We start from the raw sequence: 26,620 nt of genomic DNA on the forward strand, positions 1-26,620 counted from the left end.
GCCGTTGGATAAAAAGCCTCTTAAGAACACACAGAGTCCAAAGTGTTCTAATAACTACTTAAGTTTATTCTAGAGAGAAAATAACAAACAACCTGGTGAGAGCGCAGACATCTTGCGACCGTCTCCCAGGCAGAAACGAAACCAACTGATACATACAGAAACACTTCTGGTACATTCTGTAACATGATATCTTCCTCAGTGGTCAGATGCTACAGTACACAGTTAACTCTTTGGTTACTTGTTACTCCTCACAGGGGGAGCTTTCCTCCGCTCTCGTTCTGCTCCGGAGGCTCCTCTGTGTTTCTGGGGGAGCAGTTGGGCTGCAGGAGCAGCCGGCCAGAGTGATCCACCTCGGGGCTAGTGAGCAGCTGCGAGGTCAGTTTCCCATAAGTCTGGCCCAGCATGAACTTGTAACGGGGGCAGTACCCGCCGTAGCTGCAAGGGGGGCAGGAGAGCATCAGGGGCAAGGGAACATAGCAATCATATAACAAAAGATCCGTAGCTGGATCAGGCCAAGGCCCCATTTATCCCTGCATCCTGTTCTCACAGTGGCCAACCAGATGCCCCGATGGGAAACCCACCAACAGGATCCAGGCCCCAAAGCCCTCTCCCCTCCTCTGGCCCCAAGGAACTGGAAGAAGCATTGCTGCTTCTGGCATGAAGCCTCGCCATTCTGGCAAGTAGCCATTGACATCCCACTAAGAGTCACCAGGTGCCTTGGTTCCATGTGTGCCCTGACTAGGCCTGCCATCCAAATGGGGGATTTCTGGTCCTAGAATCATAGAATCATAGAGTTGTAAGAGACCACAAGGGCCATCCAGTCCAACCCCCTGCCAAGCAGGAAACACCATCAAAGCATTCCTGACAGATGGCTGTCAAGCCTCTGCTTAAAGACCTCCAAAGAAGGAGACTCCACCACACTCCTTGGCAGCAAATTCCACTGCCGAACCGCTCTTACTGTCAGGAAGTTCTTCCTAATTTTTAGGTGGAATCTTCTTTCTTGTAGTTTGAATCCATTGCTCTGTGTCCGCTTCTCTGGAGCAGCAGAAAACAATCTTTCTCCCTCCTCTATATGACATCCTTTCATATATTTGAACATGGCTATCATATCACCCCTTAGCCTTCTCTTCTCCAGGCTAAACATACCCAGCTCCCTAAGCTGTTCCTCATAAGGCATCGTTTCCAGGCCTTTGACCATTTTAGTTGCCCTCTTCTGGACACGTTCCAGCTTGTCAGTATCCTTCTTGAACTGTGGTGCCCAGAACTGGACACAGTACCGGTACTCCAGGTGAGGTCTGACCAGAGCAGAATACAGTGGTACTATTACTTCCCTTGATCTAGATGCTATACTCCTATTGATTCAGCCAAGAATTGCATTGGCCTTTTTAGCTGCTGCATCACACTGCTGACTCATGTCAAGTTTGTGGTCTACCAAGACTCCTAGATCCTTTTCACATGTACTGCTCTCAAGCCAGGTGTCACCCATCCTGTATTTGTGCCTTTCACTTTTTTTGCCCAAGTGTAGTACTTTACATTTTTCCTTGTTAAAATTAATCTTGTTTGCTTTGGCCCAGTTGTCTAATCTGTTAAGGTCATTTTGAAGTGTGATCCTGTCCTCTGGGGTGTTAGCCACCCCTCCCAATTTGGTGTCATCTGCAAACTTGCTCAGGATTCCCTCAAGCCCATCCTCCAAGTCATTGATAAAGATGTTGAATAAGACTGGGCCCAAGACAGAACCCTGTGGCACCCCACTAGTCACTTCTCTCCAGGATGAGGAGGAGCCATTGATGAGCACCCTTTGGGTTCAGTCAGTCAGCCAGTTACAAATCCACTGAATGGTAGAATGGTCCTGATCCTCTGTATTCTATTTGATCAAAGAGCACAGAGCAACTGGAGGAAGGAACCCTGCCGGTCAAGAGGAGAAATTCACCCATGGAGATGCTCTAACTGGCCAGCGATTTGGGACTTGGATGCACTGCAGGTGAAAAGGACTTTGCAAACTGCTAGCACTGGGTCAAATTCACCAGTGTTGTTGAATTAATTCAACTGCATCATTTAAATTAGATTTTGAAGAAATGTGCAATGGATTGATGATGCTTTGAATTTTACTGTGTTGCTCTCTTCCTTTGTGGGGTGTGCAAATCACTCTTCTGAATAGTGCATTTTTACAGAGTAGGGGGCACTGAGGATGAGTTTATGCAAACAAGAGGGGGTGGCTCCAAAAGGGGTGTGAACCGCTGAGTTAAATGAGGAGAAAGTAGGCTTTAAGATGAAGACAATGAAGTGACCCAGCCAAAACCTACAGTTCCCAGGAACCGTTCAATTGTGGACCAGTCTCCCTCTGGAGGTGGTGGACTCTCCTTCCTGGGAGGTTTTTCAGCAGAGGTCGGATGGATGCTTCAGCTGAGATTCCTGCATTGAAGGGGGGTTGGAGTAGATGACCCCTGGGGTTCCCTTCCAACTCTACCATTATATGATTCCATGAATCCTTTCCCTGAGTCAAGTGCTTTGAGTATTCAAATGGCCCCCTCTGGCCACAGCCCAGCCCAATTTCCCTTCTGGCCAGAGTTCTGTAGTTCAGGGTGCTGGACTGGCTTGTCTTATGCTCCGAGGACCTCAGCGCTATGGCTTGCAATGAGCTTTTCTTTCACGAATTTGCAACCCAGACGCCCACCTCACCCCACCTTCAACCTTTCCAGCTCCAGCTTCGGATCCAACACCAGTCACACAGAACAGTTTGTTTTGTTGCAGGAAGATCTGAATTACCGTACTTTTCGTTCCATAAGACACACTTTTTCCCTCCTAAAAAGTAAGAGGAAATGTCTGTGCGTGTTATGGAGCGAATGTGTGGTCCCTGGAGCCGAATTGCCCTGGGGCTAAAGGCAGATTGTGTTTTGTTTTTATAAAGAAAGAGCTAAAGGCTAACAAGAGGGAATGAGCGCACTGAAAGGAACCCGCTCAGCAGCTGATTGCAAGAGATCTGGGAGGGAGATAAGAGAGCTAGTTCCCTTCCCGGCCCCTCCCAGCCCCTTGCCTAGACTTCAATTGTTGTCTGCAGAGGGAGACATGTGACTGGCTGATTAGATTATCTGTCTGGAAACTGTAAAAATGGGTCCCTTTCCTTTCCTATAGAAGAAGCTGCAGAACTGTGAGTTGAACCCCATAAAAACAGGATTTTTTCCCTTTGCATGGAAACTCAGCAACTTTGAGCTGATCCTAAAAAATGGAGCTTTCCCCCCTTTGCAAAAAAAGATACACAACTCTGAACTGACACTCCCCCCCCAAAAAAACCGGGCTTTTCCCATTTGCAAAAAAAGCTGCACAACTTTGAGCTGATCCTTAAAAAATGGAGCTCTCCCCCTTTGCAAAAGAAGCTTCCTCAAATATTTAATTGGGGGGGGGGAGGCACCTATGCCTCTAGGAGTTGGCTGCTATGCCTAGGACAAGTCAAGAAAGCAATTTCCCCCCCTTGTTTTCCTCCTCTAAATACTACCGTAGGTGCGTCCCATGGAGCGAAAAAGACGGTATTTGTTATTCACCCAACACTTTTCTTAAGCAACAACAACAGCAACAAAGAGGCACATAAGATAAAAAGTAGACAAGTCATGGTTGCTCATCTGTCTTTTCGCAATCTGAGTTTTTCACCCTCAAGGGTGTGCAGAGACACAGGCATATAGCCTGATCCTCATGCGCAGGAAGAGAGCCTGCTGGAGAAAGGACCGTCCCCCGACTCCCGGGGCTCCCAGGAAGTTCTTCTGTCCTGGGCTGCCTGCTGGCTGCTACCTCTGCGCTTACCCAGGGATGTAGTGTGGCTCCGGGGTCATCAGAATCCGGCTAGCCTTGGGGGCCAAAGTTGTAGCCATGACCGTGTCTGCTCTCGGGAAGGTGCTGGCTGTGTGGTCTGGAAGGGCAGGAACCCAAGAGGTGGAGCCTGTGCCCAGGGAAACTTGAAGCCGGCCTGCCAGGCAGGGGGACAAAAGCAAGCAACACCCGCCCCCCTCCAGCTTGGGAGGAGGAGGAGGAGGAAGGGAAGTAGGGGAGTCTCATTGGCCCCTTGGTCTTTGTGTCATTTCAGCTCAGGCGCAGCAACTACTGAAGGGGAACGGGTGGTGGCACACAGTGGGCAAGGTGCCAGGCAGGCATCCGAGTGCCCACCACCCCAGCCATCTGAGCCCTAGACTCCTCCTATGGCCCTGGGCAGAATGTCCTCTGTTCTCACGCTGATCTTTTTCAAGGGAAAAGTGGCCGTGCCAGGGAGCCCGCCGGCACAACCACCTCTGAACAGCAAATCGCCTGGCTTCATCCCGGCCGAGTGGCAGGATTGGAACCCTGGTCTCTCCCAGGTCCCGGGCCCCAAACTCTGTCTAACCACTACACTCTGGCTTTGTGAGTCAGAGGCAGGAGATGACCCTGTGCTCCATGGACTCCTTCCAGTTTTAGGGACCATTTCCACCCAGGACCAGTCTCAGGGTCATTCCAGGACCTTTGAGGGCACCTCCCTTGGATGCCCCCACCAGCAGACTGGGCTCAGTTGGGCAGCGTGCAAACTCGACAGGGATCCTTGGGTGCTGTATCTCTGGGAGAGCCTCATCACAGTGGATCCTCTGAAGGACCTGGATCATCTGGAAGGAGGAGCCCACCTTCCCTGGCCTCCCTCCCTCTTCCCCATGCCCTGCTTGCCCACCTAAGACTCAGCCAGCCAGCCAGCCAGGAGCCTCAGACCAAGATCTGGGCCCCCAGACGGGGGCCACCACCGGCTACCTGCAATACTTCTCCTTGCCCATTGTTGGAATAATAATAATAATAATAATAATAATAATAATAATAATAATAATATATTTATTTATTTAATTTATACATACATACATAGATACATCCCCAGCCACTCTGGGCAGCTCCCAACAGAATATTGAAATTATTATAAAACATCAAACATTAACAACTTCCCTAAACAGGGTTGCCTTCAGATGTCTACTAAAAGTGATATGGTTGTTTATTTCCTTGAAATAGGGGAGGCGCCACTACCAATAAGGCTCTCTGCCTGCTTCCCTGTAACCTCACTTCTTGCAGGGAGGGAACCGCCAGAAGGCCCTCGGCGCTGGACCTCTGTGTCCTGGGCGAACGATGGGGGTGGAGACGCTCCTTCAGGTATACTGGGCCGAGGCCGTTTGGGGCTTTCAGGGTCAGCACCAACACTTTGAATTGTGCTCGGAAACGTCCTGGGAGCCAATGCAGGTCTTTCAGGACCGGTGTTATGTGGTCTCTGCGGCCGCTCCCAGTCACCAGTGTGGCTGCCGCATTCCGGATTAGTTGTAGTTTCCGGGTCACCTTCAAAGGTGATTGAAGGGTGCAGAGCAGAGAGGGCTCCCCGCTCACGGCACAATTCCTAGGCTCAATTCCTACTCTGGCCCTGGGCTGCCCTGTTATGTTCAGTGAGGATTACTCTGAGGTCAGCGTGCCTAGTGGTAGGATTGCTGATTTATTGCTTAGTTAACTGGTTCAAGAATCATTCTGGGAAGGGGAGAAGGGAAAGGTTCTTTTAGGGTGGAGCTTCTGCACACTCCTTTGTAGAAAGAAGGCGAGAGACAGGATCTCTCCAGGAGCATCGACCACTCAGGCTCTTTCAGAAGGACTTCACTTTAAAATAATGCAATCTTTCAAAAGTGCCTCAGGTTAACAAGGCACTCTTTCAGTCAACTAAACGACCGAAAACTGCAGCTCTAGATCATGGAATCATAGAGCTGGAAGGGAGAACTAAGAGTCTTAATATATTTAAAGATACGTAATTATGGGGAAACCTGGAAAGACATATAAAGGAATTTAGAAATTTGGGTTAGTGGGCTGGCAGTCTCTGCCTCTGAGCCTGGCCTACCTTGCAGGGCTGTTGTGAGAGAGAAAAAGGGAAAGATCAGGGCGATGTACTGGCAGTCTCTGCCTCTCAGCCTGGCCTCCCTTGCAGGGCTGTTGTGATGATAAATATAGGAAAAGATCAGGGCAATGTGCAGGCAGTCTCTGCCTCTCAGCCTGGCCAACCTCGCAGGGCTGTTGTGATGATAAATATAGGAAAAGATCAGGGCAATGTGCAGGCAGTCTCTGCCTCTCAGCCTGGCCTCCCTTGCAGGGCTGTTGTGATGATAAATATAGGAAAAAATCAGGGTGATGTGCTGTGATGATATATATATATAGGAAAAGATCAGGGCAATGTGCAGGCAGTCTCTGCCTCTCAGCCTGGCCTCCCTTGCAGGGCTGTTGTGATGATAAATATAGGAAAAAATCAGGGTGATGTGCTGTGATGATATATATATATAGGAAAAGATCAGGGCGATGTGCTGGCAGTCTGCCTCTCAGCCTGGCCTCCCTCGCAGGGCTGTTGTGATGATAAATATAGGAAAAGATCAGGGCGCTGTGCTGGCAGTCTCTGCCTCTCAGCCTCCACAACCACAACAAGCAAGTATGTCAAGCATAGGCAAACTCGGCCCTCCAGATGTTTTGGGACTACAATTCCCATCATCCCTGAGCACTGTTCCTGTTAGCTAGGAATGATGGGAGTTGTAGGTCAAAAAACATCTGGAGGCTGCCTCTGCCTGCACTACGTTGTCAGTCCGTTCTGTAGTGGGGAGGTATGGAGAGCAGGCACTACAACTCCCAGAAGGCAATGGGAGAACCGGCTCCTCCTCCTCCCAGTCTCCCCCCGCCCGTTCCGAGTCCTCCCCATTGGCTGGCTCCTCCCCCCCGTATCTGGGCAAAGCGCGGGCCCCGTCAACCAATGGGAGCCGAGAGTGGGACGTGGGGGGCGTGGCCGGGCGGAGAGACGTTGGCGGTTGGCGGTTACTTCAAGATGGCGAGTAAGGCCCGTCTCTTTACCTCAGGAGGGGATTTGAGTTCATGAACAATGTGAGCATAAGATATCCAAGAGAAATCAGCAGCATATTATATATAAATGCATCGTGAGGAAAAGCAGTTTGCCATAGAAGGAACAGTATACTGTAGGCAAGTAATTGCAGGAACGTGTATCTGAAGAAGTGTGCCTTCACACGAAAGCTTAGTTGGTCTCTAAGGTGCTACTGGGCAATTTATTATTATTATTATTTATCTATTTTGACTGCCTCAGACCAACACAGCTACCTACCTGAATCATGTCCTATTTTGTTTTCCATGCAGTCTCGTTATCTGCATATACTGTTCCTTTCTCTCATTATTCACCTAGACTGTCCTCTTCCCTGAGAGCCATTTACTGTATATATAATTTTTGTTGATTTCCCTTTGGTATTATTATGCTCACATCTTTTAGGAACTAAAAGAGGGCTGGTGTTGATCGCTGCAGCAATTGGGTGGCCGATTGGTGGCTTCTGCCAGCGAGGGGACAGACAGACAATAGGTGGGCTTTGTGACGCGGACGAGTGGCAGCGTAGGTCCGGCGGGTGAGCGATTTTTGGAAATCCCCCCCCTAAAAAAGCTCAGCAACTCTGGGCAAGTTCCCTCCGTTTTCTTAATTTGGAATTCCCCATCTTATACACGGAAAAATCCAGCACATCCTGCCTTTCTCCTGTCATAGGACTCCAGGAGGTGTGCCACTGTTTCCCAATCCCAAGTGGTCCCCATCCTGGCACTGAGCAGACCTCCTGAGCTCCGCCAGGGTCCTAGCACCACATGCCTCCAGACTGTGCCCTAGGGCAGAGTTTCTGGCTTCACCGAAGGGTTGGAGCCTGGGGGGTATACTGACTCCACACCTAGGACCAAATTGGGTATTACCTTGCTTCTCAAACTTAATCCATTCCGGAAGTCCGTTCTCATGTTCCTTCTTCCGTTGCAGCTCTCCTGAACCTTCAGGCTGACTCGGACCTGGCTGTGTCCACCGCTGGAAAGGCTGCCAGTGAGGTTAGATGGTGCGGCAGTCAGATCACCGGAGCAAAATAACGCCTGATTAGAGGTGACCATTGGTTCACTCATAGAATAGAATCATAGAGTTGGAAGAGACCACAAGGGCCATCCAGTCCAACCCCCTGCCAAGCAGGAAACACCATCAAAGCATTCTTGACATATGGCTGTTAAGCCTCTGCTTAAAGACCTCCAAAGAAGGAGACTCCACCACACTCCTTGGTAGCAAATTCCACTGCCGAACAGCTCTTACTGTCAGGAAGTTCTTCCTAATGTTTAGGTGAAATCTTCTTTCTTGTCGTTTGAATCCATTGCTTCTCTCCTTTCAGGACTATTACTGAGAGACCATCAACACCTGCCTCAACATTCTCACCAGCTTGTTGTCGGAGGCCCCCCCTCTGGAGACGCTGCAGGATATATTAGTGGTAAGGGAGCCCCCAAGATGTCAGAGCCGGGGGGAGCATGCCGGATGACAGACCCTCTCGAAATGATTGCCCAGGGGGCATCTGTGGCCAACTCACTGGTTGTGGCTGTTGATGGTGAAAGGGGCCTCTGTGTCAGGAAGTCCTACACACGAGTAGGAGACCTGGTCGGTTGTTTGGGAGATTCAAAATCTTTCTCCAGCCTGAACACGGTGACTGATACCTTAGAGACATCAGCACACTTCAGGATCAGCAGAGTATAGGTAGTCAGCGTACAGACTCAATAGCACAGCAGCATTTGGCTAAACAACGTTTATTTACATATATACATTCGGAGCATTGTAACTCAGCTCCTTCCTCTTCAGCATCAGACAGCAAAGAGAAAGAGCAAAGGACAAACGTCCCACATCACGGAAACACAGTAATACAAACATCCTGTCACTTCCCACAGTGTGGAATGAAAACATACACCAACAAGGGATATAAACAATCCCATGACTGCAGCACAGGAGAAGAATCCTAACCCTCTGTTCTGCTAGGAATGCTTGTGCAAAGCACACATTCGTTTCCTTTCAAAGATATGTCTCTCTCTCCACTTTCTCCTTGCCATACATTGCATCTCCTCTTCCTCGCCGTTTTTCTAAACTAAAACCCCCCAAATGCTGCGACCATAGAGCTTCATAACCATCCCAGTCCTTTTGGTTGCCCCCTTCCGAACTTTTCCCAGTTCCGAATTATAATTTTTGAGGTGAAATTGATAATATATTTGTTGGTCCCAGTGGGAAACTGGAGGTTTTGTTGGTCCCAGTGGGGAACTGGAGGTTTTTGTCGTCTCAAAACACCCTCCAGGTGTTTTGAGACGACAATTCCCACCATCCCTGACCACTGGTCCTGCTAGCTAGGGATCATGGGAGTTGTAGGCCAAAAACATTCTTTGACATGAATATCCCCAAACCCAACCCTACTTAGGTAACAAAGTGCAGATGTGGACACTTGGAGGGTATAGGGTAGTGAACTTTGCTTTTCGCGGCACTTTCTTTGGCCTTGCACACCATCAAGTGTTTTCTTTCTCAGCTCCTTTTTCACCTGGAGATCGGCCGCCTGTTCAGCCTCCAGTATATAATGGAGAACTTGATTGAGTGGATGGTGGCCCCCAGCCCCCTCATGCATCTCCACGCCGGGGTGTCCCTCGCCTGAAACCCTGGACAGCCACTGCTAGTCAGCGTAGACAATACGGAGAGATGGAGCAGGGGTCTGGGAGATCTTGGCCTGAACGCTGTTCTCCTGTCCTTTTCCCTCCAGGCTACCAACGTTTTGTGCTTGCTGCTGTCGCTACCTGAGGCTGGAGCTATAGTGGAGGACAAGTTCGGCCACCTCCTGCTTGCCCTGGCCACCCAGCTATACTTCTTGCTTGGGGCGAGCAGAAGAAGTATAGCTGGCCCCCGCCTCGACCCGCTGGCGTAAGGGACCTGCTAATACATTTGGGGTGGCCCTCCCTCCCTTCTCTCTCTGGGCGCTTGCAAGCCTGACCCGTGGCCGTCATGGCTCAGCCCTCACCAAAGAGATAGGCTTCATTTGGAGATGGAGGCCCTGCTTCCCCAAGCCCTGTGCTCTTCAGTCCTTTTGGAGCACAACTCCCACCAGCCCCAGCCAGCGCAACTGGGCTGAAGATGCGAGTTGTTGTAGTCCAAAACATCGGAAGGACACTAGGATGGGAAGGGATGTTGGAGACTCTCCCGCCCGCACGATGGATGGGCTGATTGGGGTGCCATGGAACCTGAAGTCTCCATCACGTGCTGGAAAGATGTGGGAGGGAGGCTGGGGGAGCTGGGGGTTGTGGCTGGATCCATCAGGCCAAGCAGCTCAAGACTGCAAGCTGCCAAGGACCTCCAACTCCCCAGGTGAAGCTACCCATCATCGGAGGCCCCTCTTCATGTGCCTCCTCCACGAGAAGTCCGGCGGGTGGGGCCTTTTCTGTGGTGGCTCCCCATGAGTGGGACGCTCTTCCCCAGGGAGGCTTGCCTGGTGCCTTCCTTAGATACCTTTAGATGCCAGGCAAAAAGGTTCCTCTTCAGTCCGGCCATGGGCGGATTAACACCTGACGCCCTTTCCATTGCTCGAATTTGTTCCGGCTTCTATGATTTCTTTGGTGCTTTTTATCTTGTGTTTGCCCTGAGATCTACGGGTGAGGGCAGGATACAGTTTTTTTAATGGATAAATGAATAAATAGAATCTTCTTCATTCTTTCCCTTGATTCAGGACCACTGTGCAGGCCCTGAAAAACCTCATCCGGTCTGGTGGCTACGTCCAGGAATACAGTGCTTTGGGGGAGGAAAGGTGCTGGGAGATGCTGTCAAGTCCAGAAGGCTTTTTCAAAGGCCTTCGTCTTTTGATAAGGTAAGTTGGTGAAAAGGGCTGGCAGGGGAGGCCTGCTTTCTGGGAAATGGGGATCAACTTACTCTTGATTTCATGAAATGTATATGCTGTTTGATTGTAATAAAACAAACAAACTTCCAAGAGATGAAAAGAGCGATGAGAAAAACTAACCAGATGAACATTTGCACCAGCTTTCGAATCATCTGGGTAGGCTGGTCTCAACAAGAATGTTCTTGGCCAGGGAGGGTGGGGTATAAATAAAAATGTAATAATAATAATAATATTAATAATGTGCCCCCGCCTCCAATCTCTTTCCGCCAGCAGGTCCTCCAGCCATGGCTCCGGTGACAGAGGCATCCCTCCGCTGCTGCTACGGCGACTCAGGACTGCCTGCCGGGAGCCTGAGGGCCCTACCCTGCCTCTTTCCACTGACAGGCTTCACATGGACTGCTATGTAGACATGCGTAACTGGCTGTTATAACAGAATATACAAAAACTTGTTCAAAACTTGGTTCAAAGAATTTATCAAACCAACAGGATCAACATAAGTCAACAGAAAAGGGACACCCCCATGTTCAAAATATCAACAAGGATTCAGTCCAAAATGAATGAAGTGTTCATGAAGTAATTATTGTGGAGATAAGTCAATTCAAAAGTACTTTCGAAGCAGAAATAATATTAGAATTCCACAAGAGGAGCTCTAGGTGTAATGCCAAATGAAGGCATCCCCAAACTGCGGCCCTCCAGATGTTTTGGACTACAATTCCCATCATCCCTGACCATCCTGTTAGCTAGGGATCATGGGAGTTGTAGTCCAAAACATCTGGAGGGCCGCAGTTTGGGGATGCCTGACCTAGAGCTTTGAGTCGATGTTTCTATCTTTGCAAGCCTAACTGGGGCGAAATAAGGGACGTAACCCGGGAACCTTGTCTATGGACATTGGCTTGCCACGCCTGTTTGCCAATTGGAGAGATTGTTGTCACCTCTACACCTGATGGACACCTCCTCTTGTGGAATTCTAATATTATTTCTGCTTCGAAAGTACTTTTGAATTTATGTTGATCTTGTAGGTTTTTGTATATTCTGTTATAACAGCCAGTTACGCATGTTTACATAGGTAAATTTTGTTCGTAACGGAGGTTTTTGTTGTATGTATGTATACGATTCACATGGACTGCGGCTGATACTCGGCAGAGGGGGCTCCTCTTTTTAATAGTTTATTAATTTAATAGTTTATAAATTATATTTAACAGCTTATAAATTATATGTTATCTTTTATATTTTATATATTAAATTGTCCTTTTTTGGCATGTTCTTTTGTTTGTGTGTTTCTTTCTCTCTTGGGGGTGGGTGGGTGTTGGGTTGTGCACAGGTAGAGTTTTGTATCGTTCTGTTCCTAAGGGGAGAGGGTCAGGGCTGCCCAGGAGTTGGCTCCAACAGAATGGCTGGAGCATGTTCCACGGGGTGTGTGTGCGTTTGTGTGTCCTGGGACATCCGATCTCAGTGATCACGGGCAGCAGCAGGAGTTACGCTAAGTCCAGACCATGCCATTACCAAGGAGGCAGGTTTGGTCGTTGTTTGAAGACTATTCCTGCCTCCGGGTCTGGTCTTGACCAGAGGGATACTGGAATAAGCAAGGGGGGGGGCACAGGGCTTTGAGGTGCTGCTGTGCAATGTCAGGAAGACCTGGTTTGGCTCCAGCTTCTTCACGAAGGAATCGGCCTCCTCAGAGAGCTGCTCCGTGTTGACAGTGGACGGTCTTGTACACGTTGAACCTTTGCTGGAAAAGGAGAAGGGAAAGTGAGGAGCAGCAAACGGCAGGCGTGTGGTTCTGGCCGCCTCGTCTCGAAAAGGATGTTGGAAAAAGTTCAGAAAAGGGCAACCAAAATTATCAAGGGTGTTAGGGCAAAATTCTGGGTGTGAGAATGCTCAGCCACCCAGCTCAAGAGGCAAGGGCCTGTGGTCGTTGCGGAGTATAAAAGGAAGGCGTCCAGCCACGATCCGGAGCAAACAGCAAGGTTTATTACTGCGCAGCAGGTTCAATGCCAGACTGAACACCGTGAACAGGGCTACAGGAACTTTTAAAAGTTCCCACCACCATCCCATAATGCACATCGAAAGCATCATACATATATCACTTGTGACAGGGTAAAACGACAGAAAAGGGGAAGGTGCAAGGGGCATTAGCATACAGGTAAACATAAGGTAACAATGCACGATGTCCCAGGACATTGATAAGCAAGTACCAGTAAGTATCTGGGAGAGGATCCTTGAGTACCTGGTGGGGAAAAACAATGGGTCCAGGTGTGTGTATTGCCTCTGGCTTCAGAGGGTCGGGAGTGGTAGGAGATGGTACCTGAATGGATTATGGATATGCAGAGGAGCACAACCCTGGCTACGTGACCTCTCGCTTAAAGGATTATGGCTGTTCCCTGCATCCCTGAGAGCCCTTGGCCAGAGTAGCAAAAGGGGGTTTCATTTAGAAATACAGATACACGATATTCATTCATAAAGAAATATGGTTACATAGAGTCTCAGGCAACAGAGAAAGGGTAGGAAAAGGAGCCTTTATTACACAGGGCTTGATCTTGAGGGGTTCGATCGAGGTGTTCATGTTGGTGCGATACTAGAGTGGTGTTGTAGGATCAGACGGGGTCCCTTGAGGGCATTTGTGCCAATCTTGATTCCCAAATGAAGCCGCGTTTGGGTGCCCCCCCTATAAAATCCCTAACAAAGGGGATGGAGCGAATCCCCTAGGAAGGAAGGTGGCTGAGGTGAGGACTTTTTGGTGAGGAGAAAAGGCAAGTAAGAGGCAGCACGATAGAAGTTTATGAAGTTTGGCATGGCACAGAGGAAGTGGAAAGAGTCTCTTGTGGGAGATGCAGGACAGGTAAAAGAAAGGTAAACCAGGGAACTCAGAGGATCCCAAACACGCATAGCTCTGGAACACAAAGGCTGTCCTGACACAGAGGACTTTAGGCTCCTTGGCCTGTCTGTCAAATTGCCCGTCTGATAACTATCAAAAATGGCGATAAAAGTAATGCTGCACATGGCAGAGAAGGAAGGTGAGCGATGGAAGGGTGAGGGCCTCTCAAGGCCTGGCTCCTGGCTTGTTACAGTATCTGCCGGCCGTGGGACCGGAGGCCTCACACAGGAATCCCGCTAGATGGGCTGAGGGACAAAAGGGGGTCTGCTTGGATGGAGCAGGTCCCTAATTCAATTCCTGGATGACCTGCTAAATTATTATTATTATTACCCTTTGCAAGGCCTTCTTGGCACAGAGCTGCAGAAGAGATATCACACCACAGCACAGTAATATCCTAAGCTCATGAGGGAAGAATCGTGCTTCTGTGTCAGAGTGTGTGCGTTGGGTGCAGAGTTCAATTCCTGGGGATCTCCAAATGGGGCTGAGAACAGCTGCTGCTCCCCAAATCCTGGAGAGTCAGGATCCAAATGCCTCTCTGGGAAAGTGGAAGTGATGCAGAACAGAGCAAGGGAATGGAAGAACGTCAGCCCCGGGTCAAAAGGATTCGTTCAGAGGCGAGAGCATTTATGTTGCATGAAAATCCCCACCGGTATCTCCAAGGAGGGCTGGGAGAGACCCCCACCATGCCACCTGAAGCTCTGGAGAGCAGCAGCCAGTCAGTGCAGAGGTGCTGTGGCATAGTGGTAAGAGCAGTGTTTCTCAAACTTGGGTCCAGACAACAGCTGGGGACCCAAGTTTGAGACACAATGGATTAGAATGTCGGTCTAGGGCCTGGGAGGCTGGGGTTCAAATTCCCATTTGGCCATGAAGCTCACTGGGTGGCCTTGGGCCAATCACTCACTCTCAGCCTGACCTCCCTCGCAGGGCTTTTGTGAAGGCAGAATGGGGAGGAGCGGCAGACCCTAGGAAAAGGGACGGGCCGTTTGTTGTTCTCTCACCTTAGCCTGGGGGTTGATGTCACAGCTGGTGAAGGCATACTGCCAATGTGGCAGTCCTAGGTGGGTGATCAGGAGCCGGTAGTAAGCGGTGAAGGGTTTTGGTGAGGAAATGCCAGTCGAGAGCTCAGTCCAGAAGCCAGATCTCGGAATCCGGGGTGACAACTGGAAGTGAGAAGAGAGACTATTAGTGCCGCAGGATGAGAAGAACGGACCCCCCCACCTCTCAGGGGTTTTTAATAAGGAACTCTTGAGGCCTATGGATGACGATCTGGGCCTCGGTGCTTTTCACAATGGATAAAGGCATTTCCAAGGGAAATTGATCCTCTGAGGCCCTTCTTCAGGTGCCTCCTCCACGAGAGGTCCGGAAGGTGGCCACATGAGAACAGGCCTATTCTTCAGTGGCTCCCTGTTTGTGAAAGGCCCTCCCCAGGAAGGCTCGCTTGGCACCTTCACTACCTATCTTTAGGTGCCAGGTGAAAATGTTCCCCTTCAACCAAGCCTGATCTCTACCTTTCTAAATGCGCTGGGTGAGGGGGATTTTTGCTTTTCTTCTTATTTTTATTATGCATATATATACAATAGATATAGATATAAAGATATAGTAATTTTATGTGGTGAACCGCCCTGAGATCTGTGGATGAAGGTCGGTATACAAATGTCAATAATAATATTAACAACAACAGCAACAACAAAGCATAGCTTGCTTCAGGAAAACTTCATCACAGGCCATCATAGATGACAGCCTTTTTCAACCTTGTGCCCTCCAGATGTTCTGGACTACAAAGCCCATCACTCTCAGCCAGCACAATGGTATGTTGCTAGGAACAGTAGTCCAAATCATCTCCCACAAAGACAAAAGGCAACTGGGGCTTGCAGATGGGGTCGATTAGGGAAGACAGTTCTTGGGCTGCTGGTATCACACAACATACCCGGCTTGGTGTTCTTGTACACAAGGCAGACCTTCCAATTCCCTCTGCTTGGGTCCAGCTCAAACACCAGGCTCCACGACTCCAAGTGAGGTTTCTCTGACTGACCCCCGTTACCTTTGGGGAGAAAGAAAAGGCTGAGTGAGGCAGGCAGGCATTCTCATCGGGTGCAGGGCAAGGAATACTCAAGCCATGCAGAGCTCGGGAAGCTGGGTGTCTGTGGGGATTGCGTATAAGGTCACAGAAACTGGTGGAGCGGAAAGGACTGAGGTCTCCCATGGACAAAGGGGTGAGGTGGGGCAGTACCTCCTTCATTGTTGGTGTGATGTTCGTGCCCGTCAGTACCCTCAACCTCTTTCCCTTTTAGCACTGCCCGCTCTCCCTCCGGAGGCTGCTGGGCTGCTTGCGTTACCCGGGAAAGGGTCTGGCTATACCTCTATGGCTCGAACGGGGGTTTTTTAGACACTTCTTTAACCGGTATCGCTGCCACCACCCGGGAGGGTCCCCTTACAGACCTCCGGGACAAGGAATACACGTTCTGCCTGGTAGAGGGCAAAGCAGCCTAGGACTGGGTTTAGCAATGCGACCAGGAAGGACCAAAATCCACAAGAAATCTCTTTTAACTATTTATTATAAAATAGCATAACAAAGTAACATGCAACAGTTCTCAAATAAAGGGAATACAAAGATAAAACAAGAAAGCATAGCTAACTTACAAGTACAAACTTAGAATAAGATTGATCCAAGACTGCATCTCTCCATCCCGGCAAATTGCAGTCAAGAGCCAACGGCAGACCTCAGTCTCTCTCAGGCTCTTTGAAGACGAACAGGACAGCAGTACCTTGCTGGGTCATTTTGCAAGACAAAAGCCAAGGACAAAAGACAAAAGGGACTCATCTCTAACAGACTTAAATCCCCAAAACCCTTGAGGTGTTCCACGTGGGCTTATGGCTCATTATCCAATCTACGTTAGAGTTGAGGTTTGAATAATCCAATCAAAGAACCTACAACCGTTAGTCTTGTCAATCAAATAGAGGCTACACAGATGTCTTGTGTTTATCCATTAATCAACCTACAGGGCAATTAACGCCTTTAGTTCTCCGAGCACACCGGACAGAGTTTCCTCCCTAATTTCTTATTGCACAGGAATGGGAGATTTCACAGCTGCAAGGTTACACGGGATCAAAAGGGTCAGAAATCTTTCTCTTAGAGTTCAGAAGTTTACTTTCCCAGGCCGTTCTGCCTCTCAATGGCCAAAGTCCCATGGAGCGTTGCGATTCCCGTGATGCTCTGTACCTAAATCCATGACACCCCCTTCCCTAACGGAAATTTGGGGTCAAGGCGTCCCACATTTCCGCACACCCCTGTAAGGTAGGACACCCAGCCTGTGAGAATCATAATAAACATAACAGTTACTCAACAGACTGATACAAGCGACTGAGGGCATCCGCCACAACATTCTGCTTTCCAGGGATATGAACCACAGTAAAATTGTAATCCTGCAAGGCCAGACTCCACCTTAACAGTTTCTGATTGGAATTTTTCATGCGTGATAGCCAACATAAAGGCGAGTGATCAGTCTGCACTTGAAACTCCGCCCCCCAAAGATAAACCTTCAGCCGGGAAAGAGACCATAAAAGCGCATAACATTCTTTTTCAACGGTGGAATAATTTTGCTCACGGGGTAGTAACTTCTTACTCAGGTAAACCACTGGTCTCAACTCCCCTTCGGGGTCTTTCTGAAGCAGGACTGCTCCCAGCCCTGTATGGCTAGCATCCGTTTGGACCACAAAGGGTTTCTGCTGGTCCGGGGCTAGCATTACCTTATTACTGGTCAGGGCTTGCTTCAACAACACAAAAGCCCGCTGACACTCTGGCGTCCAAGTTACTTTGGTAGGCAACGCTTTTTTACACAGATTAGTCAGGGGAGCGGCAATGGTGGCAAAATGTACAATAAATCTACGATAATAGTTAGCCACTCCCAAAAAAGATAACACATCCCGCTTGGTCTTGGGTCGGGGCCAATCCTGGATCCCCTGAACTTTTGCTTCCAGGGCTTCAATATAGCCTGAGCCAACCTGAAAACCCAAATAAAACACTTCACCTTGGGCAAATTGACACTTCGCCATTTTCACAGTAAGATTGGCTTCTTTGAATCTAGTAAACACACTCTGCACATGCTCTAAGTGCTCCTCCCAGGTGTTTGAAAAAACTGATACGTCATCTAGGTACGCACAGCAATAAGCGCTCATATCTGCGATTAAAGAGTTAATCAAGCGCTGAAATGTGGCAGGGGCATTCTTAAGTCCAAAAGGAAGGACTCTGAACTGATATAAACCCATATGGGTAACAAAGGCTGATTTCTCAGAAGCCTCAGGTGATAAGGGAATCTGCCAGTACCCCTTAGTCAGGTCAAAGACTGAGATGAACTTAGCCTGACCCAGTTTTTCAATTAGAGTGTCCACTCTAGGCAGGGGAAAGACGTCCGGCACCATCACCATATTAATCTTTCTATAATCCACACAAAACCTAACCTGCCCCTCCCCTTTCGGAACCAACACCACAGGGGAACACCAGGCGCTGGTGCTATGAACTATAACTCCCAATTCAAGCATTTCCTTGATCTCTGCCTCAATGCACTGAGCATGGGCTTCACTCACGCGATATGGTCGTGAGGCAATGGGAGCAGCAGTGCCAGTCTCAAAGTGATGCTGGGCCAAATGAGTCCGACCTGGTTTTGTACTAAAAACGGACTCAAAGGGCAACAAAACCTCATATAGTTCCTGAGCCTGTTGGGCGTTCAGTGTAGGGGATCTTAAAATATCCTCAAGGGAGCCAGCCTGCTTAAACTCCTGCAGCAGGTCCAAAGGCAAATGAGACTCCCCCCCATGCCCTCCAGCAATAGCCAAGACCCTTTTGGAGTCAGGTTCACAATACAATTTCATGGAGTTGGCATGATATTGTCGAGGAGATGGGTGTAGCTCTGGACATTCTACCACATACCTTACAGAGCTAAGTCTCTCTTTAACCACACCTGGTCCACTCCACTTAGGCGACAACTTATGTGGACGTGTGGGTCTCAGTACCAGAACCTTGTCTCCCACCTCAAAACATTTCTCCACAGCTTTCACATCATGTGTGCGGGTATACTCTTTACGTGCTTCTTCCAGGTTGGCTTTAGCTTGATCCCAAATCTCAGCCAACGTCTGGGTCAAAGCCTGAAAATGTTCAGCCACAGAGGGTAATTGGAGGCTATCCTCACTCTGGTCCCACTGCTTTCTAAGCATGGACAGAGGGCTGTTCAACAATCTCCCATAAACCAATTGATTAGGAGCATACCCCAGACTTGCTTGGTAGGAATCATTATACGTAGCTACCACCAGAGGCAAGTCCTGATCCCAGCTAGACTCATGGATCAATGCACATTTCTTTAACATAGAAGTCAGGGTGGACTGCACCCGCTCCACTAATCCATTCATACGATGTTCATAAGCCACTGAAGTGTGGTGATGTATTTCCATTAATTTCAGAACCTGTTGAACCACATCAGACAAAAGATTGGGTCCCAAATCACTCATCAAAACCTGGGGAATCCCCATGGAACAAAAGGCAGTGAACAGAAATTGTACCAGACCTGGGGCTCGGGTATTAGTCAGACTAGCAGCAAAACAATATCTAGTCGCATAATCAATAACCGTGGCTATATATTTTTTCCCCCTGGGGGTCCGAGGCAAAGGGCCTACAAAATCTACAGCCCATTTGGCAAAGACTCCCGCTGTTAAGGGAATACTTTGAAGTGTATGAGGGGGGCTGTCCCGATTGTGCCCCACCCTTTGGCATACATCACAACAGCGTACATACTGTTGAACACTCTTGTACACTTGGGGCCAATAAAAATATCGGGTAAGGCGTTCCAAAGACTTTTGCACCCCTAAATGCCCAGAAAGCCCCCCTGAGTGTGCCATACTCAAAACCTTTTCCCTCCTGATTTCAGGAACCACAAGCTGCAAAATAGAGTCCCGGTCTGTAACCCTTTTAGGCCAATACTGCCTAAATAAAAGTCCTTCTTTGTAGAGGAAGCGGGCCCTCCTCTCCCCCCTTGGAGTATCGCCGGCCGCTTCTCGACACGACTGCAGTGTAGGATCTTCTTGCTGCTCCTTCGCCAGGCGTGCCGTGTCTCCTAATTCAGCAGTCTCAAGTTCCTCCTCAGCCGAGGAGCAAGGGAGGGGGGAACTCCCCCTCTCCACGCTGGATGGTGCTGAAACGGCTGGTGCAGAAGAAAGAGGCACAACATCCCGCCCCCCTTCTTCCCCCTCAAGGCTTGGTTTTTCCAAGCTTCCCATAGCAAAACAATCCCCGCCCTCCATTGGCACGTAAATCCCCACTGGAGAAGGTGTCTCCTCCTCCTCCTTCCAGGTGGCTCCAATGGGCGGATCAGCTGCAGGGTCGCTGGAAGACTGTCGATGCTTGTGAGCCAGGAATGCAAGATCATTGCCCACCAGGGCTGCAACATGGCAATCCTGAGGCTCATGTAGAATGACTAGCTGATTTCCTGAGTAGCCTTGATACTCCACTTCAACAATAGCCGTTGGGCGGTAAATAGACTCAGTCCCAAACGGAGTGATTTTCAAAGGCTGGGGCTGCACCTGCCCTGGGCGTACTAAGCCTTTAGATACGCTGGTAACATCCGCACCTGTGTCCCGATAGGAACTAACTCTGATATTATTTATCCGGATGGGAGCCATGAAATGCATCTTAGCCCATTCAGCTGAAGTCTCAGGTTGACTTGGCGCTGGGGATCCACTGGATCTCACGGCTTGAGGGGCCGCTGCAACCGGCGGGGGTGTTGGGGTTGCTCCCTGGGGCCGTTCCATCCCTCTCCCCCTTCCCAGCTCAGGGCCACACTCCTCCGCTCTTCCCTGGACTCCTGCACGCCGGATCTTCTCATCCCAATCTTCTCCCGGTTGCGCAATTTGGCGTACCGCCGGAGTTGACGTAGCAATTGGGGAACGTCTAGCTAGCTGCATCGGACACTGGGCTTTGATGTGCCCCCTTTCGTGACAAAGGAAGCACAGACCCGAAGAGGGGGCCACCTTCTCCTTCCCTCTGCCTGGAGATGCTCCCCTTTTCCCAAATGCAGGTTTAGAATCGGCAGGCTTTAGTTGCGCTGTAGCTTTAAGAGCCGTGCCTGAGCTAGCTGGCCCGGGTGGGCCCATCCGGGTCCCGCCCCCTCCCATCGGCGGCTTCTGAGCCATGTGCGCCCGATGAGAACGGAATTCCTCCGCCAATCTAGCCGATTCTTGCAGGTTTTGAGGGTGTCTATCAGCAACTAAACTTGCAATCTCAGATGGCAAACTTCTCTGGAATTGCTCCAAGAGCACCAGTTGTCTCAATTGTTCAAAAGTCTGCACTTTCTCAGCCGCTAACCACAGTCCAAAGTTTTGTTCTAACTTCGCCGCGAATAGCTGGAATTTCTCGTGAGGAGGCACTTTAACAGCCCTCCTAAATGCTTGCTGATAATGCTGAGAATCCAACGAAAATCTTTGTTCGACCAATTGCTTATATGTTTCATAACTAAACATTTGCTCTCGTGAGAGCGTTCCCATCAGTTCCTGAAGAGGTCCTTTCACAAGGGACCTGAGGATCGGCATATAGTACCGATATGGAACTGCCATTTCCTCACACGTGGTCTCAAACAGTGTTAAATAGGATAGAACATCCATATTTGGGTCGTGAGTCGGGAAATATTTGAGGTTGATATCCTGGAGACTTGATTCCCTCTGTCTAGGCACCGCAGCTCTTTGCCAATCACTGTAATACTCTAGAGCAGGAAGAGAGCTGGGGCCTCTTGCTTGTCTGCGCTGAAGTTCTGCTTGGGCAAATCGTAAAGCTTCAGCCCGGGGCATCCTCTCTCTTTCATATGCTGGGGGGGGCCGCCTCCGCAGTTCCCAAGAATCTTCCAAAGGTTTAACCCCTTGGGGACTGGCTGCTCTAGTTTCCCCACCCGCATAGTGTCTTTCCCTCAGTCTCACACCTTCCATAAATCTCTTAGGCAAAGTTTGATACTCACTTTACGCAACATATGCCCTCCGGCTCTCAGAAATGCCTTGCGCCTCAAACTCTGGATCTTCTCTTTCGGCGTATGGATGATCTTCCCGGAGCTGAGTCCTCAGTTCCCGATATCCACATCTCTCAGGGCTGGCCGCCGGCATCCCGCTCGCGTGCTGACCCATCTGCTCTGGCCTCTGTTGTGCGTATGGATCCCCCTGGACGTCCTCACGGGCCCATTCTACTCTGCGTGGGGGTGGGGAAGTCATCTCCCGGGATCTCACCACAACCTCTCCGGCAACTGGTCTTCTTTCATCTCTAGGGTACGGTGCAACAGGTACTTGTTCCACCTCCCGCTGCCGCTGCAAAGGTGGCGTTTCTCTCTCCGCTGTCGGTGAGGCGCGCACACTTAGCCTATCCTGGCTTCCCAGCCCCGCCTCCTCCAGCTGCTGTGTCCACCTTTGATGTGCAGACCGAGGGCTCCTGAACGCTTCCGCGTGCTCCCTCTCGGCTTCTCTGGCTAACTCCTCAGCCCCTCTTAAAGGAGAATACACTCCTGGAACCGATTGCCTTGGCATAGACCGATCATCTGGTTCCGCAAAACGATACGAAGGGTGGGTGCTGCGTTCCTGCTGCCACTCCTCCGAAGCTTGTAAAATCTCGCTAGGCAAGCCTGCTGCCATTGTCCTAACTCACTAGCAAAATAAAAACGCTTGTACCCCTTTTCTGAGAACTGGATTATAACCAAAGGATTTTGTCCACTTTCTGGCCACAAAGTCGCATCCCACACCGCTGCCACCATGTGATGTTCGTGCCCGTCAGTACCCTCAACCTCTTTCCCTTTTAGCACTGCCCGCTCTCCCTCCGGAGGCTGCTGGGCTGCTTGCATTACCCGGGAAAGGGTCTGGCTATACCTCTATGGCTCGAACGGGGGTTTTTTAGACACTTCTTTAACCGGTATCGCTGCCACCACCCGGGAGGGTCCCCTTACAGACCTCCGGGACAAGGAATACACGTTCTGCCTGGTAGAGGGCAAAGCAGCCTAGGACTGGGTTTAGCAATGCGACCAGGAAGGACCAAAATCCACAAGAAATCTCTTTTAACTATTTATTATAAAATAGCATAACAAAGTAACATGCAACAGTTCTCAAATAAAGGGAATACAAAGATAAAACAAGAAAGCATAGCTAACTTACAAGTACAAACTTAGAATAAGATTGATCCAAGACTGCATCTCTCCATCCCGGCAAATTGCAGTCAAGAGCCAACGGCAGACCTCAGTCTCTCTCAGGCTCTTTGAAGACGAACAGGACAGCAGTACCTTGCTGGGTCATTTTGCAAGACAAAAGCCAAGGACAAAAGACAAAAGGGACTCATCTCTAACAGACTTAAATCCCCAAAACCCTTGAGGTGTTCCACGTGGGCTTATGGCTCATTATCCAATCTACGTTAGAGTTGAGGTTTGAATAATCCAATCAAAGAACCTACAACCGTTAGTCTTGTCAATCAAATAGAGGCTACACAGATGTCTTGTGTTTATCCATTAATCAACCTACAGGGCAATTAACGCCTTTAGTTCTCCGAGCACACCGGACAGAGTTTCCTCCCTAATTTCTTATTGCACAGGAATGGGAGATTTCACAGCTGCAAGGTTACACGGGATCAAAAGGGTCAGAAATCTTTCTCTTAGAGTTCAGAAGTTTACTTTCCCAGGCCGTTCTCCCTCTCAATGGCCAAAGTCCCATGGAGCGTTGCGATTCCCGTGATGCTCTGTACCTAAATCCATGACAGTTGGTGTCCTCCAAGTCAGCCAGTGTGGGGGCATTGGATAAGGTGTAGACGGGTGACGCTCTGACTCAGTTTAGCTAGGAGATGCTGTTGACGGTCATGGAGCCAAGGGGCATCGGGTTGTCTGGAAGAAAGGCAGCCATTACTAGGTTGCTGGCATGAATGGCATCATTCTGTAGGAGCACAGAAGGCTCACAGAACATGGTGCCCTCTGAAGAAGAATCTCAGCTTGCTTGCTTGCTTTTTGCAAAAAGCAAGCGCCTATCTGTCACGGCAACAAAGATAGGATTGGCAGCACAAGGAGTTCCGCCAATGAGACGGAAACATGGAAGGTGCCTAAAGAAGCCAGGCTGGCTATCTAAAGAACTTTTGACTGAGTTAAGATTTAAAAGGGATATGTACAAAAAATGGAAAAGGGGGGAAATCTCCAGAGAGGAATTCAAACATATAGCCAGCACGTGTAGAGACAAAGTCAGAAAAGCTAAAGCACAGAATGAACTCAGGCTCGCCAGAGAGGTTAAAAGCAACAAAAAGGGCTTTTATGGGTATGTCCGTAGCAAAAGGAAGAACAAGGAAACAGTGGGGTCACTTAGAGGAGAAGATGGTGAAATGCAAACAGGGGACAGAGAAAGGGCAGAACTCCTCAATGCCTTCTTTGCCTCAGTCTTCTCCAAAAAAGAAAACAATGCCCGACCTGAAGAATATGGAGCAGATGATTCAGCAGGGGACACACAGCCCAGAATAAGTAAGGAGGTAGTACAAGAATACTTGGCTAGTTTAGATGTATTCAAGTCTCCAGGGCCAGATGAACTACATCCAAGAGTATTAAAAGAACTGGCAGAGGTGATTTCAGAACCACTGGCAATAATCTTTGAAAATTCCTGGAGAACAGGCAAAGTTCCAGCAGACTGGAGGAGGGCAAATGTTTCCCCTATTTTCAAAAAGGGGAAAAGAGAGGACCCAAACAATTACCGCCCAGGTATCTGAAGAAGTGTGCATGCACACGAAAGCTCATACCAAAATAAAAACTTAGTTGGTCTTTAAGGTGCTACTGAAGGAATTTTTTTATTTTACTTCGATCCAGACCAACACGGCTACCTACCTGTAACCAATTACCGCCCAGTCAGCCTGACATCAATACCAGGAAAGATTCTAGAGCAGATCATTAAGCAAACAGTCTGTGAGCACCTAGAAAGAAACTCTGTGATCACTAAAAGTCAGCATGGGTTTCTGAAAAATAAGTCATGTCAGACTAATCTGATCTCATTTTTTGACAGAATTACAAGCCTGGTAGATGAAGGGAACGCTGTGGATGTAGCCTATCTTGATTTCAGCAAGGCCTTTGACAAGGTGCCCCATGATATTCTTGTAAAGAAGCTGGTAAAATGCGGGCTAGACAATGCTACCATTCAGTGGATTTGTAACTGGCTTACTGACCGAACCCAAAGGGTGCTCATCAATGGCTCCTCCTCATCCTGGAGAGTAGTGACTAGTGGGGTGCCACAGGGTTCTGTCTTGGGCCCAGTCTTATTCAACATCTTTATCAATGACTTGGATGATGGGCTTGAGGGCATCCTGAGCAAGTTTGCAGATGACACCAAATTGGGAGGGGTGGCTAATACCCCAGAGGACAGGATCACACTTCAGAATGACCTTAACAGATTAGACAACTGGGCCAAAGCAAACAAGATGAATTTTAACAAGGAAAAATGTAAAGTACTACACTTGGGCAAAAAAAATGAAAGGCACAAATACAGGATGGGAGACACCTGGCTTGAGAGCAGTACATGTGAAAAGGATCTAGGAGTCTTGGTAGACCACAAACTTGACATGAGTCAGCAGTGTGATGCAGCAGCTAAAAAAGCCAATGCAATTCTGGGCTGCATCAATAGGAGTATAGCATCTAGATCAAGGGAAGTAATAGTACCACTGTATTCTGCTCTGGTCAGGCCTCACCTGGAGTACTGTGTCCAGTTCTGGGTACCACAGTTCAAGAAGGATACTGACAAGCTGGAACGTGTCCAGAAGAGGGCAACCAAAATGGTCAAAGGCCTGGAAACGATGCCTTATGAGGAACGGCTTAGGGAGTTGGGTATGTTTAGCCTGGAGAAGAGAAGGTTAAGGGGTGATATGATAGCCATGTTCAAATATATAAAAGGATGTCATAAAGAGGAGGGAGAAAGGTTGTTTTCTGCTGCTCCAGAGAAGCGGACACGGAGCAACGGATTCAAACTACAAGAAAGAAGATTCCACCTAAACATTAGGAAGAACTTCCTGACAGTAAGAGCGGTTCGGCAGTGGAATTAGCTGCCAAGGTGTGTGGTGGAGTCTCCTTCTTTGGAGGTCTTTAAGCAGAGGCTTGACAGCCATCTGTCAGGAATGCTTTGATGGTGTTTCCTGCTTGGCAGGGGGTTGGACTGGATGGCCCTTGTGGTCTCTTCCAACTCTATGATTCTATGAGTATTGCTGCTGAAATAGGAATCTTTCTGCTGCTGAACAGCTCCCGTTTCATTGCCCCACTTCCCAGATTAATGAACACAACTTAAGCAGAGGAAATGGGTGTGTGGATGCAATTGTTAATCAGAGCAGAACTGGGATGGTGGGAAGTCTCTCCAAGCCTGGAGGTCTGAGCCTCCATTGCTAGCTCTGCACAGAAGGGAGGGGGGCCCCTCCTTCTGGGGACGAGGCTCGGGGTCTGGGGTCCCTTGGGGAAGGGGAGAGGCTAGGGAGGCCGACGAGAATGGCCGAGGGCCAGGCAAGAGGCGTCTTCCCCGGACGGCAGACCCCCAAGCCGGGAAGCCCCGAGTTCCAGTCTCCGTTCCGAGGGAGCCTTCTGGGGAAGGGAGGAGCAGACGGGCAGCAGCCCTGGGACGAGAACAGGAAGCAGCCCCGCTCCCCGGACCCTCCGCACAGCCCTGAGGGCGAGAGAGAGACAGGAGAGGGGGGGTCCTGGCTCCTGAGGCAACGGAGGCGGCTCTCTGCACATGCTCAGGAACCACGCCAGCCTTGGCCCTCGTTCATCCTCCCAAGTCCTGAGGTAAAGAGATGGGCCTTACTCCAGCCAGCAGCCCCGCTCGCCATCTTGAACTAACCGCCAACTGCCAACTCCAACGTCTCTCCGCCCGGCCACGCCCCCCGCGCCCAACTCTCGGCGCCCATTGGCTGACGGGGCCTGTGCTTTGCCCAGAAACGGAGTCGGAGGAGCCGGCCAATGGGAACGGGCGGGGGGGGAGAAAGGGAGGAGGAGGAGCCGGCCAA

At 49.6% G+C, this 26,620-nt stretch overlaps 2 protein-coding genes, 1 long non-coding RNA gene and 1 pseudogene across 12 annotated transcripts in view; 2 read left to right on the top strand and 2 right to left on the bottom strand.

Annotated features, from left to right (window-relative positions):
* Nucleotides 1-26,620, top strand: part of LOC132592788 (maestro heat-like repeat family member 5) — a 141,490-nt gene that overhangs the window by 112,657 nt on the left and 2,213 nt on the right. The gene's annotated exons all lie outside the window — the stretch shown is intronic.
* LOC148683058 (ciliary microtubule inner protein 2B-like) lies at nt 46-4,015 on the bottom strand. Its single transcript, XM_088660187.1, has 2 exons — nt 3,796-4,015; nt 46-435 (listed from the first exon to the last, which is right to left on the bottom strand). Exons 1-2 carry the CDS (start codon nt 3,861-3,863, stop codon nt 249-251), a joined length of 255 nt encoding a protein of 84 aa, XP_088516313.1. The 5' UTR covers nt 3,864-4,015; the 3' UTR covers nt 46-248.
* Nucleotides 6,769-11,183, top strand: LOC118077693 (uncharacterized). Of its 9 annotated transcripts, none has more exons than XR_015947662.1 (6): nt 6,769-6,845; nt 7,814-7,930; nt 8,208-8,303; nt 9,603-9,760; nt 10,560-10,697; nt 10,998-11,183. It is a non-coding gene; the product is annotated as an uncharacterized LOC118077693 (long non-coding RNA). The 9 variants fall into 9 exon arrangements; XR_015947660.1 differs by having other exon boundaries at nt 11,001-11,183; XR_015947661.1 differs by lacking the exon at nt 6,769-6,845 and adding exons at nt 6,880-6,894; nt 7,292-7,421 and having other exon boundaries at nt 10,560-11,183.
* LOC148683059 (tubulin polyglutamylase complex subunit 2-like) lies at nt 8,598-26,510 on the bottom strand (annotated as a pseudogene). The gene is made up of 4 exons (XR_015947659.1): nt 26,419-26,510; nt 15,530-15,643; nt 14,601-14,762; nt 8,598-12,456 (listed from the first exon to the last, which is right to left on the bottom strand). The product of XR_015947659.1 is annotated as a tubulin polyglutamylase complex subunit 2-like (transcript).

Source organism: Zootoca vivipara, unplaced genomic scaffold (genome assembly GCF_965207765.1).
Source record: "Zootoca vivipara unplaced genomic scaffold, rZooViv2.hap1.1 HAP1_SCAFFOLD_29, whole genome shotgun sequence".
NCBI classification, from domain to species: domain Eukaryota; kingdom Metazoa; phylum Chordata; class Lepidosauria; order Squamata; family Lacertidae; genus Zootoca; species Zootoca vivipara.

What these genes read in the sequence shown, in the direction of transcription:
- LOC148683058 (XM_088660187.1), bottom strand. Translation starts at nt 3,863, where the DNA reads ATGGCTACAACTTTGGCCCCCAAGGCTAGCCGGATTCTGATGACCCCG. An exon ending in GAGCCACACTACATCCCTGG is followed by an intron (nt 436 to 3,795) that starts GTAAGCGCAGAG and finishes CCCCCCTTGCAG; the next exon opens with CTACGGCGGGTACTGCCCCC.